Source organism: Trichechus manatus, unplaced genomic scaffold (assembly GCF_000243295.1).
Source record: "Trichechus manatus latirostris isolate Lorelei unplaced genomic scaffold, TriManLat1.0 scaffold00099, whole genome shotgun sequence".
NCBI lineage: Eukaryota > Metazoa > Chordata > Mammalia > Sirenia > Trichechidae > Trichechus > Trichechus manatus.
The window spans coordinates 589,400-605,080 of NW_004444035.1; the positions used below are offsets into that span (position 1 = coordinate 589,400).

The 15,681-nt window shown below is 43.5% G+C and overlaps 1 protein-coding gene across 4 annotated transcripts in view; it reads left to right on the top strand.

Moving 5' to 3' along the window:
• The window catches only part of SNX25 (sorting nexin 25), a 133,843-nt gene that overhangs the window by 107,993 nt on the left and 10,169 nt on the right, over positions 1 to 15,681 (top strand). For all 4 annotated transcript variants that reach the window (XM_023737208.1, XM_023737207.1, XM_004382764.2 and 1 more), the window contains 4 exons: positions 631 to 744; positions 6,135 to 6,299; positions 8,521 to 8,638; positions 12,576 to 12,642. In XM_023737208.1, the coding sequence (XP_023592976.1) occupies positions 631 to 744; positions 6,135 to 6,299; positions 8,521 to 8,638; positions 12,576 to 12,642 (464 nt within the window). The remainder of the gene's footprint in view (positions 1 to 630; positions 745 to 6,134; positions 6,300 to 8,520; positions 8,639 to 12,575; positions 12,643 to 15,681) is intronic.

Sequence of the window (15,681 nt, forward strand, 5' to 3'; positions counted from 1 at the left end):
GATGAGTTGTGGCTTTTTCCTATCAAATGTCCTGTTTCTCCAGATTCTTTGAGCCTGATTAGTATGGATAGGTTTCCAGGTTTTAAATCTCAAAGGAACAAGTAGAGGAGGAAGAGATTTGGTGTGTTCTAATAATAACGACCCTCTACTTTATCAAGCATGAAGTCCTTCTCCAGGGACTGGTCCCTTCTGATAACATCTCCAAAGTAAGTGAGACAAAGTCTTGCCATCCTCGCTTCTAAGGAGCATTCTGGCTTTACTTCTTCCAAGAGAGATTTGTTCATTTTTCTGGAAGTCCATAGTGTATTCAGTACTCTTCGCCAACACCATAATTCAAATGCATCAGTTCTTCTTCAGTCTTCCGTTTCCATTTCAGTAGAGGGTCAGGGAAAAAGAGGACAACCTTCTACGAGATAGATTGCCACAGTGGCTTCAGCAGGGGGCTCAGACACACCTATTCTTGTGAGGACGGTGCAGGACCGAGCAGTGTTTCACTCTGTTAATATGTGGGGTTGCTATGAGTCAGAGCCGACTCAAAGGCACCTAACAACAACAACAATTATAGCGATTTTTTTTTAAAGATTAAAATATAATTTCAAAATACTAACATTTAATTTTTCCCTCCCACAGTGTTTTCCTGCTTTAAAAAAAGTCCAGTTGCCTTCTCTTAGCAAGCTGCCTTTCAAATCTGTTGATCAAAAGTTTATGGAGAAGTCAAAGAATCAATTAAATAAGTTTTTACAGGTAAGCAAGTGAAAAGTTTTGGCTATGAGAGGAAAAATTATTTATGTTGAGTTAAACTGTCATCATCCTAAGAGCTTGCTGGTTTGTTTCCTGTTCTCATGGTTCATGCTGAATCCTTAAAATACTTGGTCTTTTTTTTTTTTTTTAACTTTTTATTGAAATATAATGTACATACCGAAAAGTGTACATAAGTATACAGCTTTCTCCATTTTCATGAACTAAATGCAGCTAGTCCGAGAAACAGAATATCGCCAGGACCCTCCAGCTCCCTTCCCGTCACTGCCCCCCCACAGGTAGCCACAGTCCGACTTCTCACAGCAGCAGTTCATTGCGTTGTTTTTCTACTCCATCAATGTGGACTCTTCTGTCCGACTTCTTTCACTCAATTTATGTTCACAAGATTCATCCTTCAGCTTGTTGAGTTGTAGGTCATTCATTTTCCTTGTTGGGTTGGTTTTTCATTTTATGAATATGCTACAGTTTCTTTGTTCTACCGTGGATGGGCATTTGGATAATTTCCGTTTTGAGGCTGTTACGAAGAGCGTGTCTGTAAACCTTCTCGTGCTTGTGTTTTGGTGAATACATGTTGAGTGTACACCTAGGGGGTGGGATTGCTGGGTTGTACGATAGGCGTGTGTTCACCTTTAGCACACGCTGCCCAGGTGGTTCTGGAAATGTTTACAGTCTCGCCAGCAGTGTTTACAGGTTCTCATTGCTCCACATCCTCAACCAACACTTATCTTCTTCTTAGTCGTTCTGGTGGGTAGAGTATCTCGTTGTGATTTTAATTTGATTTGCATTTCACTGGGGCCCTGGTGGCCCAGTACTTAAGAACTTGGCTGCTAACCAAAAGGTCGGCAGTTCAACACTAGCCTCTCCTTGGAAGCCCTGTGGGGCAGCACTGCTCTGTCCCATAGGGTCACTGTGAGTCGGAATCGACTCGACGGCAACGGGTTTGTTTGTTTTAGTGGCTAATGAGGTTGAGCACCCTCCCGTGTGTTTATTGGCCATTTGGAGAGTTTCTCTGGTGAAGCGGCTGCTCAGACCGCATCTCCTTCTCTATTGTATTACTTGTATTTTCCATAGTGATGTGCGGTTCAGTTTGTCTTTTGGGTATAAGCTCCTTGTCAAACCATACGAGTTATGAATATCTTCTGTCTCTCTCTGTAGAGCGCCTTTTCACTCTCTTAACAGTTTCTTTTAATGAATAGAAATTCTCCAGTTTAATTTAGTCCAGTTTATTAATTTTTTTTCTTTTATGGTTAATACCTTTTTTGCCTGTTAAGAAATCTTTGCCTACTCCAAGGTCCTGAAGATATTCTCCTAATTTCCTCTAAACACTTTATTGTTTTCCTTTACTATGTTTTTCTTGTTTTGTTTTTAAAGGAAAAAGCTGGCCAAGGGAAGGCTGTTCGCAGTTGCAGTCACTATTTACATTTTCCTTAGCTGGGCCATCTGTATCCCAGGTATAGCTGAGTCACTCAGACCATGGACCCTGAAGCCCTTAGAGTTCTCAGAGCCATCAAACTTTGCCTTGTAACACACGTTTTGCCTATGCAGTAGTGGCTAGAAGTACTGAGACTTTTAATAATGGATGTTGACAAATTTTTAATAGATATCTTTAAAATATAACCATTGAATCAGAAGTATAGGTCATAATTAAAAATGATACACTTAAGCCAAAGTTGCCTAGAAAGTGTTAGTCTCTCTTGTCTTTCATTCGCTCATGTATTCGTGTGTGTGTGTGTGAATATATAAAATACTTTCCCTTAAGAAATAAAATAATTGAACCTTAGAAAAACTTTCTGAGCTTTATTATGGCAGAACAGGGTAGAAGATCATTAATATTTAAATATTTTTCTGAGAGAGAATTTAAGACCATAATATTACCAATGTTGCTGATTCAGAATGTCTAGGAAATACTAAATGCACTTAGCATATACTGGTGGTTAAATCATTCAAATGACTTTAAGGTCTTGTTTGTGACATGATTATGTGTGGAACAAAGAACTCGATGTGGCCTTTGTCTTTGGTTCCTGAAAGCCCTTGGAATTCCTCAGCAATAGAGACATCTTTGTCTTCTAAGACAACTAGGCAACACATAAATTTGTGCAAACGAGTGGGGGCTGCTCAGACTGCACCTGGCAGCTCACCTCAGGAAAGGAGGGGCCATAACTCAATCACGCTCATTCAGTGATTCAGTGGATCATGACTACGCAATGAAACCAGTAACAGGCTTTGAGCATGGAAGTTTAGATTGGTAAGAACATCTGCTTTTGGGAGGGTAGTGCATCCCTGGGAACAATGGAAGCCCCCTGCCAGGACCCCCACCTGAAGCATCCTCACGTGATGAGTCTCTTCATTTGTATCTTTTCTGATTATAATAAATAGGTAACTGCAAGTATAGGCAGTCTGCAGGAATTCTGTGAGCCTTTCTAGAGAATTAACGAACCCACGGGGGAAAATGAAAGCCAGCAGGGGCCTGGATCTGCCTATTTGGCAGTTGGAAGGACACAGTCCGTCTAACTTGTGGACTCTGCCTTCGCTTGGGGTGGCTAATTCGGGAAGGGCTAACAGGCAGTTGATTTGAAGGACAGAATCCTTCTAGCTTGTTTGTTTTGTTCTGGTTCAGGGCAGCCAGAGATGAGATAGTGTGCCGCAGGTGGCTGGCTACAAGTGTAGTGGAGGGTATGGAGCTGGGGGAAGGTGAGGACTGGATCCGTTTCTGGGTGGGAATTGGATGCGTGCTGATCTTTGCCACGAAGGTAGCAGTGAAGGTGGGATTTGCCCCCTTTGCCCCTTCCTTAGTGTTGTAATATGTGTTATTACAGCACTAAGCCCCCAGGTATTCAGCTTTGAAATCCTCTGGCTGATTCTTTGGTTTTCTTCCAGACCGTGGGAGGGTCTCAGTTTGGCCCTCCCAGCCCTTCTGACAATTTGCCCGATGTGCTGTAGAAATGGTGCTTAAGTTCCGCACTTGCGGGGATGCAGAGGGAGTTTTGTATGTGCCTCACTGGACTGTGGGGATGGAAATGGGTTAGTGAGTTCTGCTGTTGTGCCAAGAGAATCGTGTACTCTGGAGCACTGCTGGTAGGTGGTGTAGGCGTGGCTAAGGGCAGGAGATCTGCACTACATCCCGGGAAACTGATCTCATGTGGCCATATGTCTTTTAATCCAAAAGATTTTAAGTCAGAGGAAATCATAGCTTAAATTGTTTTTCATCTTGTCAAAGACTTTATTTGAAAGTGCTAACCATTTCGTATATATAGCTAGGCTACCGAGCAGACTGAATGCAGTTTCAGAAATATCAACCCACGGACTACAGCAGGAAGAGCAAGATGCAAAATGGTTAGTCTGTAAGGCAGATATTATTAGGGCCATAAGACCATCCAGAGAAGGATTCCATTGAATGTTTTTTCGTTGTTTGCTGTCTTTGAGATGACTCTGTCACGTGGTGACCTCATGTACCTCAGCTTAAAAGTTATAGAATCCCAGTTATTTCTTGTTTCTTAGACATTATCTTTGATGATATATTTCTAATATTTCTTGCATATTTAATTTTACTTTCCTTCATAATAGAATATAATTTATGCCAAAGATTTGTCACCCTTAATGATTTATTTGTATTGGTCATATTAAGTTTGAGACTTATCATTAGTATGATTTTCTACTATTTTATAAAATAATGTTGGTGTGTGGTGTACCCTGTTGAACCGAAGATTTAAAATTCTGAAGAAAGAGTAAAGGCCTGTTGATTGGGGACAGGGGACAGGGAAGGCAGTAGTGGCCCTGACTGCCCATCCCCCTTAACTTCCTTCCCGACACCTGAGGCAGGACCTGCCTGCGGTCAGACCACTCTGCGGCAGGGCATGAAGCTGGCACTGTCCCTGGATCCCTGGTCCCCTGAGGCAGGACCTGCCTGCGGTCAGACCACTCTGCTGTATGTCATGAAGCTGGTACTGTCCTTGGATCCCTGATCCCCTGAGGCAGGACCTGCCTGCAGTCAGACCACTCTGCGGCAGGGCATGAAGCTGGCGCTGTCCCTGGATCCCCGGTCCCCTGAGGCAGGACCTGCCTGCAGTCAGACCACTCTGCTGTATGTCATGAAGCTGGTACTGTCCTTGGATCCCTGATCCCCTGAGGCAGGACCTGCCCACTGTCAGACCACTCTGCTGCATGGCATGAAGCTGGCACTGTCCCTGGATCCCTGGTCCCTGAGTAGCAGTACCAGGCCCTCTCAAGGTTGCTAGTTGTAGACAGGGTCTTAGGGTTAGTCAGACTTCAGTCTTTGTCTGAACAAATAGGATGTGAACTTGTGGGGCTAGAACTTCACTACCACCTCAGCTTACGTCATCAGCAGTGGAGGCTGCTGCTTGCTGTTCCGTTTCCCCCAAGGGGGTTACATCCTAAGTGGGGAGCAAGTTCCCATTGGTTTATTTGTTCCTGCGCTCTTAGAATGCTAGGCACCAAAACATTCCAGGGTCACATTGTTAATCTCACTGTCTTACCCTAGCAGTTGCTTGTACGTAAACAAACTTGATTTATGTTCTCCTTTCTTCACTTCTAAGGCTAGATAAGCATATACAGAACTTTAGGAAATTTTCAGTTTATGGGCCAATAACAGCAGTTGTATAATTATGTAAACAAGCACTTCTTGGAAAGTGGCAGCACAGTGAAGTTAAACTGTGTCCTGCAGGCAGTCACCATGTGATAACTCAGCGTTCTTTTTTCAGCTGATGTACATAGCCTGATCGTAGCCATGAAAGGGTGGTTTAGTGGTGTCCATGTGGGATGTGCAAAAGTTAAGTTGTTCAGACATAAATGAGTGAAAGTTAAGTTGACTTTCAAAGGTGGTGCCCCTGGGAGGTAAGCTGTGTGCAAAGTAAGAATTTTTTTATTGCATGAACTGGAACAAGTAAGAATTGTTCAAACTGGAGTGAGTTCTGTTGTCTGTACAATACTCCCCACAAGCAGAGTGGTTAGGACACTGTCAGTTAACCTGGAGAGGACTGTTTGCCATTAAAATCTTTGAGAGTTGATCCTATATGTTTTATTTCAGGGGAAAAGAAAACGATTTTAGGTTCAGAATTATGATGAAAGTAAATGCCCCAACACAGTCAATTCTACCTTGTTTGCCTATACTTGGAGCCCTGGTCGCACAGTGGTTAAGAGCTACGGCTGCTAACCAAAAGGTCGGCAGTTGGAATCCACCAGCCACTCCTTGAAAACCCTACGGGACAGTTCTACTCTGTCCTCTAGGGTCACTCTGAGTCGGAATCGACTTGACGGTAGCAGGTTTGGTTTTGGGTTTTGGTGCGTTTACTTGTAGTGGCTCCTGCGAGCATGGATACGTTCCTACTGAGGGATGATTAATCCTCTTTCTTTCACAGAATCTACTTTCAGATGAAAGGCTGTGTCAGAGTGAAGCACTTTATGCCTTTTTGAGCCCTTCTCCTGACTACCTCAAGGTCATTGACGTGCAGGGGAAAAAACCCACTTTTTCATTAGCCTCATTTTTGGAGAGACTTCCTCGTGACTTTTTCTCCCACCAGGAGGTGAGTCATTTAAAGGTTGTGCCAATTTTGTAATATATTTTACTGGATGTCTTTTTGAAGGCTGTTTGAAGTAACAGATTTGTTGAAAGAATGCTACTAATGGGGGAAAAAAGCAAATATGTCTATTTTCAGTGATTATCACTGTCCTATTTTGGGGCACCTGCTTGTCCTCCCCACAAGCCACTTGGAAGAGATAAGATACAGCAGTGAAAGGCTTGGTAGGAAGGTGGGAAGGTGAAACGGGGAGTTCTGTAGGAGCCCCTCTAAGAGAAAGAACCCCTGGGATGAGGAGGCAGGGTGAGAATACTCTTTACGGACGCGTAGGAGCCCCCCTAGGAGAGAGCACCCTTGAGGTGGGGAAGCAGGGTGAAGACACTCTTTACAGATGAGTAGGAGGCCCCTAGGAGAGAGCACCCCTGGGGTGGGGAAGCAGGGTGAGGACACGCTTTATGGACGAGTAGGAGCCCCCCTAGGAGAGAGCACCCCTGGGATGAGGAAGCAGGGTGAGGACACTCTTTACGGACAAGTAGGAGCCCCCCCTAGGAGAGAGCACCCCTGGGATGAGGAAGCAGGGTGAGGATGCTTTTTATGGACGAGTAGCAGCCAGGATTGAGGTTCAGGGATCAGAAGGGTGTGTTTGGAACAGTCAGTATGTCGTTTGAGCAGAGGGAGGACTTCTGTGGTGTCTGATGGAAGATGAGGCCAAGGGTAGAAGGAAGGGGCGGAGTCGTCGAAGGCCTGGAATGCCATGCTGAGGAGTTCAGACTCCATCCTTTGGGAATGGTGAGCCGTGGAATGTTTTTGAAGCAAGATGACTGTAGCAATTATGGCTATAGGTAAAACAGTGACTCAAGAGAGACTTCAGATGTTTGTGATCTTTTATTTTGGGCTTCAGGCCAAATTAATTTAAGTCACTGGAGCTCCTTTCTTTGCTCTCTAGCAAATTTCACAAGAACGTCTCCAAAATTTGGCGTCTTCTTAGTCCATTCCCAAATGCCACTGCCCTTACTCGCATTCTTCAACAGGATTAGTTTAATGAGTTTGGATAGATGGAGATGAAAAGGAGCTTCCTACTTTCCTGCACCCTGGGCTGGGGGAGAAATCAGTGTAGACCACATAACATGCTCACACCTACGTTCAGGTCGATGGTAAACCAGCTTCCCTGCCAAGCTTCTGTCCCATGTCTTTGGTTTCATGGCCATCCATGCCGTGGCTGCTTACCTCCTTTATCCCTATTTCTCCCTGAACCCCTTGGGGTTTACATTATGGCCCAGTCACTGCTGAGATCACTTCTTGAAGCTGAGCGCCCGCGGCCACGTCCAGTGGTTTCCTCTCAGCCCTCGCCTTCCTCAACCTCTTTGAAGCGTTCGATGGAGCTGGGCTTCTGTGTGTTTTCAGAGCTCTCCTCCTGCTTCTGTGACTTCTCCTTAAGCCTTTCCTCAGCTCACCCAGTATAGCCTCCCCCCAGAGTCTTGTCAGGGCCCTCTGTTCTCGGTGCCGCCGCGCCAGCTTTACCTGATACAGACATTCGCACGACTTTCCTCAGCGGCCCTTCCACAGCCTCGTGTTTCCACCTCAGTGGTAGCCCTCCCTTCTGCCTGGTCACAGCAGCTGCTTGTGTGTTTGTGAGTCTGCCAGGTAGTCGTGGACCACTGAAAGTCTGGGTCCACATCACACTCGTTTGCGCCAGCTTGGTGCCTGGCACATCGTCCGTTCTGAACTGAACCATGCAGATCAGGAAGTGAGACTAGCTGAAGTGCTGAATAAAAAAGCTTGAGTCAGAACTTTGAAAATAGCTAAATTGCTTTCAAATGCACATGCTTAAAAAAAACAGTGAATTTAAAATCATTTAAGTTACAAAGCCTTTTAAACGTAAGATGATTAGAAAACAAATTTATCATCTATTAATTCACTGGTTAATATAATGACAGAGTTTTTAAAATTGGCTTATTTTAAAGTTTGAATCAGGCTTTTGAATCAAGCTTTTCCCTCAGGTTAGATGCATTCTGTCCTCCATGTTGAAAATAGATTTCTGCATGTGGGAAAGCTGAAGGGTTATGTGAGGCTAAAATAGGAGCAAGGAGTTTGGAATTTACTTTTTTTTTCCATTTTTTTAAAAAAATTACTTACTTTGTTTGGAATTTACTTTTGAAGAAGGAGAACAACTCTGCCTGTTTTCTTGGGTAAGCGGTTTGATTCCTGTGACTTTGCACACCCCCAGGAGGAGACAGAGGAGGACAGTGACCTGTCAGATTATGGCGATGACGTGGATGGGAAGAAGGACGCCTTGGCTGAACCATGTTTCATGTTGATTGGGGAGATTTTTGAACTTCGAGGAAGTAAGCTTCTTTGTTATGATTTAGTAACATTTGCTGATTCAGTGACACACACACACATACCTAATATCCCTTTATTCCTGAAATGAATCAGACATATATTTTTATTCGTTCATTCATTCATTAAACGAATATTTGTAAGGCCAGCCACATACTATGTTAGGAACCCAGCATGTGACCTTCAGACAGCCATGGCCTCTGTGCTCGCGGGGCTTCGGGTCCTGGTGTACCCAGCACCGTGTTCCACTGAATACAGAAGGACAGAAGTCATGACGTTTCTTCTTTGTGACTCAGCACATAAGAGTTTTATCATCGAAAGTTATGCAAAGCGTAATTTTGTGTAGCAGAGGAAGAACCCTGTTGTTGGAGGTGAGGTTTTGGTGTGCTGAGGAATGCCTCAGCCTGCTTTTCAGCCACCTTCGTTCCTAGAGCAGTGGTTCTCATTGCAGGGGGAGGGGAGGCAGGGATCGTTTGCCCCGCAGGGGCAGAGAGGCGAAGGTGCTACTGGTATCTAATGGGTGCACAGGACAGCTCCCTGCAAGAAAGAATTATCCTGCTCAAAATATCAGTGAGATGGCACTTAGAAGAAACAGTAGCAAAATGGGAACTGAAATACCATTTGTAAAGAGCTGCAAAAGTGCCTGGACTCCACCTCTAAAAGCAGCACTTTGGTGAAAGGTCAAATGGGAACACATGGTCCTCAATGGGGGTGTCTTCCTGTATCTCCCACAGCCATCCAAACTCTAAAGGTTGAGACTAGCATCCTATCTGGAGCCTAGAGATATGGCAGGTGCTGAAAGGCATACCCAGCCACCTAGAAGAGGAAGCGAATGAGAAGAGCAAGGATTTGCAAGGCACAGAAATGTCACCTACCAGCAAAGCGTTGCCCCATGAATGCCCTGGACTCTGTTCACTCAGATTAGCATCTTTCCCCTTAGGGGGAGGGACAGGCTGAGAGTTGTTCCCATGTGAGAAATGAGGCCGTAGAAGCATCCCTTCTTATTTGTCTATCCCTTAATGTGTCACTTGAAGAGTTATTAGCAGATGGAAAGATTTCAAGTGCTGTTATACACTTGCTGTGCTTGTCTTATGTGTCTGTAATCCTCAGTATATACTATAATGCCTGGCCTGTGGTAGGTGATCAATAAAATGCCTGGGCGGATGGGCTGACGAATGAATGGGTGAGAAAATTTTAAGTGCAGAAAGTAATTATCTTTGAACTTGAGTGAATTATCATTGAACTTTTTTTCCCCCTAAGCCAAAGCTAAGAGAATATATATCAATCAGCCAATAATTTTGGGGCATATGTTTTATATATATAGCCCTGTAGGGTAAACAAAAAATACATCACATGTAGGTTCTGCCTTCATTGAGTTTACAGTGTAAAGGCTTTACAGATGTATTCACACTGAGCAGTAGACAAAATTAAATTCTAGACTGCAGGCAAAGATTTATATGTAAGGATGTTCATTTTAGTGATAAAAAGTTGGAACTAAGCTAAACTTCAGAAATAGGAGGTAGTCACATTATTTAAGAAATATCCATATGATGGAATATTATCCAAATATTAAAAATCCTTTCAGATGTAGAAGTTGTAACCTTTTTATATTTTAGGCACTTGTTGTAGTATAAAAGAAAACAAACTGGTACTCCACCCAGAATCTGAATATGGTGGCTGACTCTCCTTAGTGAAATCTAGCCCATGAAATCATGAATCCTTCCAGTCTCCCGTAGAGTTGATACGGATGGGGACGCGTTGTCCTAGCCTTCGTCAGTGTGTTCTGCGTGATACGGAGATTAAGGGACGTGAGGACGTGCAGAGCCAGTCAGGGCAAGAGTCGGGCTCAGAAGCCTGCTCTGCAGCGTGTATGTCCTCCGTCATATTCCTGCTCAGACGCATATTTGGCTTTGCTAGTGACATTTCAGGAGGGAATAAATAGAACATCCTTTATAATGAGATGTGATACATTTGCCATCAGCAAAATCCTAGTTCTGCTGCAGCTGCCTCTGTTGAACAAGTGAGTCCTTGACAGGATGATGGGGCTCTTTTTTCCAATGTGTGTGGTGGGGCCGGGGAAGGATGGGAAAAAGCAGCAGAGTAAGGGGAGATCCAGGATGGCAGAGAATTTGCAGCAAAATCGTTTCTGGTTCCTGCCTGAGTCAGTCTGTAAAAGGACCAGTAGTACTGCCTTTCACGTAACCATTCACCGTCAGACATTTTTGCTGGGGCTGCTGCGTGTCCTCACCCCTCTGGGTGTGCCTGCCTCCCTGCTGCCCTAGCCAGAGTTCAGTTATCATCACGGCCTCCCTGGCTGCACGCCTCCCCAGGATAACAGCTCTGCATGCTGGCCGCGTGCTTCCGAAGTCCATCAGATGTCCCCAGATGTTCTTAGGTGTAGTTCTGGCACTGAAAGGAGCCCTGCTGCCACAGCAGTTAAAGCACTCAACTGCTAACTGAAAGGTCGGCAGTTGGAAACCACTAGTGGCTCTGCAGGAGAAAGAGGTGGCAGTCTGCTTCCGTAGAGATTTACAGCCGTGGAAACCCTATGGGGTTGCTGTGAGTCAGAATCCACTCGACGGCAGTGGGTTTGGTTTTGGTTGGTTTGACACTGAAGCTTGACTTTTGCTTGAAGGATTAATACCACAACCGTAACTGGACGTTTAGATCCATTTAAACCTTAGAAACGACTTCAGAATGTCTGAACCAAGGCTGTCTTGATGGTTGACTTCTGTCTGTGCAGCTCCCTTTGTACGGAAATGCTTGTGAATTTACTCTTCTATGTTTTCTTTCTGGCACAAGACCCCTGAACTCTTGGCTCCGTTATGGCCAAGTGTGAATCTCTCGTGTCAGTAGCCAAACATTTCAGTGAATGGAGGTGAATATATAAATGGAAATTTTGGGTTAAATTCCAGTTTGTGGGCCTACGACATACAGCACTTCTTGGCCTTCTTCGTCATATATGTTCATGTTCTGTACCTATAAAAATGTGTCTCCATGCTAATAATAAAAATTTAGATCTGTAGAACCCTTCACAAAGCCTTTTCACACACAGTATTGACAAGACCTCCAGAGCAAAAACAGCAAATGTTACTATCATCCTTTTCCAGATGAGGAAACTCAGGCTCAGAGAAGGTGATTTGAAGCCCTGGTGGCACAGTGGTCAAGCACTCAGCTGCTAACTGAAAGGTTGTGGGTTCGAATCCACCAGCCACTCCGTGGGAGAAGAATGTGGCAGTCTGCTTCTGTAAAGATTACAGCCTTGGAAACCCTGTGGGGCGGTTCTGTTCTGTTGTAGAGGGTCACTATGAGTCGGAGTCGACTCGATGGCAGTGATACATATACTATAGGAAGTGGTGCAGGAGAGTGTTCAGTTCACATCTGACTCAAGATCCTGGCTCTTTGCAATTCACCTTTCCTCCCCTAGAAGCATGAAATATACTTAAAAAGTACATGACGATCTGCAAACTACTACCCAAATGCAAGCACTTAGAGATGTCAGTTCATTAATATTTCAAAACATTTGTCGACATTTGTCTACAGGCGTTTCTCCTTTAGAGTAGTGTGTTAGAAAAGCGAGTTCCACAAGCTATCCGGAAATCTGAAATAGGAATTGCTGGGTGTGGCAGTGGAAAACAGACAAGTGGTCAGTAACCCAGCAATGTATGAAGGAAAGTATTTCCACTTGCTAGCTCAGCTGTTGTTTAGGCGCTGAAAAGCTGTAGAAACTCTTAGGTTTCATCTTTCCTGTTGTTAAGCAGAAAATTAGAGTTCTCCTGGGCAGAAGTTGCTGACCTAGACCTAAATCTTGCAGATACCATAGCCCTGACTCGATGTTAGGGCTCAGATTGAATTAAATGCGTAGATTATGCCTTGTACAGCTATGAAAACGTCATAATTTGGTATCCTGTGATAACACTTTTCCTCTGGTTTATATTTCAGTGTTTAAATGGGTGAGAAGAACATTAATTGCTCTTGTTCAGGTCACTTTTGGAAGAACCATCAACAAGTGAGTAGTATGAAATTAATATTTTAATTAATGCCTTACTCTCTATCGTAATAGTCAAAGTACTTCATGGTATGGGAGCCAGTGATCTCTCTAGCTGAAGGGATTTTATTTTCTCTTACTTACGTTTCTGATATGATTCTAAGATTGAATAGGGAAGCCGATTTCTGGAAGAATTTCTCCCACGGAGTGCATGGTGAATTAGATGGTAAAAGCTGGAGCTAGTTCCGACGTTCTAACGAGCCACGGTCAGAGGTTCGGTTCTGAGAAGTTCTTGACTGGTTTGAGTATGTTGGGTATAGCGCTTTTGTGCCACATTATGGGAGGAGGAAGAGTAGGCAGTGCAAGGCTTAGACCCTGAGCCAAAATGAAAGTGGGGTGAGGATCACATGGCAGGTCTTTATTTGAAGGGAAATACAAACCTCATATTATTTTTTTAGAGTTGGGGGTTGCATTAAAATGGGAATTCTTCTTGTTAGTATTTGAGTATCCTTCGGGGGGTGTGTGTGTCTTTTCATTCACATAACACTATTGTAAATGATATATATCTTGCGATATATATATACACCTTATCCATACATAAAAACATGTATTATATATATATAGATATAGATATATACACACACATCTGTCACAGAGTATTCTAGTGTTGTTCTTGAAAAGTGCTCCACATTTTGTCATTCATTTATGTAAACCCAGTGGGTCTGTTGTGGAGAACTCATAGTGAATTAATATTAGTTTCTAATAAAATACTGAAATTTTTCATAACTGCAAAATTATGCAGCCAGTAGAAGTCAAATAGAATTATTTAGATAGGTTTATAGAGAGCTGGGGGCAACGGTGGTAGAATTCTCACCTTCTGTGCAGGAGACGTGGATTCAGCTCCCGGCGAGCGCACCTCAAGCACAGCTACTCCCGTCTGTCAGTGGAGGCTTGTGTGTTGCTGTGATGCTGAACAGGTGTTAGTGGCACTTTCAGACTAAGGTGGACTAGGAAGAAAGGCCTGGTGATTTACTTACAAAACCAGCCGGTGAAGACCCGTTGGGTCAGAAGAGTCCCACCCAGCTGTGTGTGGGGCAGACTTGATGACAGCTGACGACAACATAGAGTCAGGCCTGAAAGGGTTGTAGAGATTAGTCCGCCTCCTCCTTTTGCAGGTGAGGACACTGAGACCCAAGGAGGTCAGTAACAGGAAGAACCAGGACTCCAGCCCACCCCCCCACATGGGGCCTGCTTTTCCCAGCTGTGTCTTGTGTTGTCTTTGCAGCCGGAATTTGGAACTGCTGTTATCAAGGCCTTTTAAATAGTGACTCTGCACTCCATATTCTTCAAGAGATGAGCATTATGACTTTGAGTCAGATGCTAGAAATAAGAAAAAGGTCACATTTTTTTTTAACAGTAAAATAAAGTTTAAGATGAAATTGTCAGCTTTTTCCAAGTGAAAGATTTAGTTGTCAAACATATATGCAAGGTTAATATGATAGTTTTATCATATAGAACCTATAACTTATGGAAAACATAGTAAAGAACATTTTTTATTTTTATTTACAAAAAGAATATATTTTCTTTGTTGTCATAAATAAAAGTTTACTTCAATTTTATTTCTAGAATTTTATAAACGGTTTTAGCTGCTCATCTGAGGCTTGTTTAGTTGATTTAATATCATAGACTTTTGCTTTAATCAGAAAAATGGCCTGTTTAACTTACTGTTACCGTCTAAGGCAACCCTCTTACCTTAGTTATTGACAGGCCTTGGATAAAGGCATTGCCAAAATGGCCTTATTTGCTCCTTTGTTTTCCTTTTCAATTTCAGCAAATCATGGGAACTCTCCTTGCTGATATTTATGATTCTGGCTCTTAATTATAAAGCAAGCAGCTGGGGTTTGTGAGTGGTGAATACACTGGGCAGTTGTTTTCATGGGCTGGAGGAGAGGCTGCATGTAGAGAATTTCAGGCTGTTGGTCTCAGTGGGCCTGTTCTCAGGTAGAGACTATGGAGCACCTGGCTCTTGGCTGTTTTTGCCTTCGGTAGACGATGACACATCGTAAAATGAAGCAGCAGTTCAGTGTGTCTTCCTGCCTTGCACCAAGTAAAATTTCACATACCAGAATTGCTTCAGAAGCTTTCTACAGGTTTTGTCTAATAGAAAATCAGACCTAAATTGGCAGAAAATACTTAGGTGACGGCCTTTGGGAAGAGTCACTTCCCTAATTTTAAGTTGTAAATAGAAAATTTCTTCCTTTCTTCCTGTAGTGCAATGATTAACCCAAAGCAAGACTACAGAACAAAAACAAGATGCTGGCACTTCTGTAGATGTTTCTTAGGAGGGCAGATGGGCAGTCTGTCTCTCAAAGCAGAGGTGATTCGTAACTTTATTTTATTTGGTCTGTATTTGAACTGCACAGTTCAAAGCAATACAGGGAAATATCTTAGGAAACGTAGTTACAGATAGAATTGACATTATAGCTTGGACTCAGTGGAGTTTAGACATCCGTTCAGTAATGGCTGATTACTATGTGCAGTGTATTGTGCTTGGGGAAACATCTATTTCAGAAACCATTTCTGAAAATCTTACATTGTCTCTTTAAAAATCTGGTTGGGAAGTCAGATTCTTACAGGACTTTTCCTTTTACCACTGTCTGTGAATGGGAGATTGAAATTTCAGGTCTTTCTGGTACTAATAGTCTAAGATGGTTCTTTTCCCCTTTTCAGCGGAGAGACTTCCTCCTCACAACCGCACAGCTACTCTTGGGCTCTTTGAGCTATGTTTTCTTGACTCCTGGAGGCAGAAGTCTCATAACTGGCTAGGACTTGACTAACGACTAATGAAATGGGCTTGTGTGGAAGAGCTAGGCAGCCTGATAAGAGGTCATTTATGCCTAACTCTGCAAGTCAAGTATCTGCCCAGGTTTTCATTCCGGGGAAATTTGGAATGGACTAGATGAGCAGTGTATGTTTTCAGAGTCCTTCACGTTGTGGCAAAAAGGAGTACCTTTTTTCCTTGCCTCATGAGCACGTGAGATGTCCACCGGGGTCGGAGTA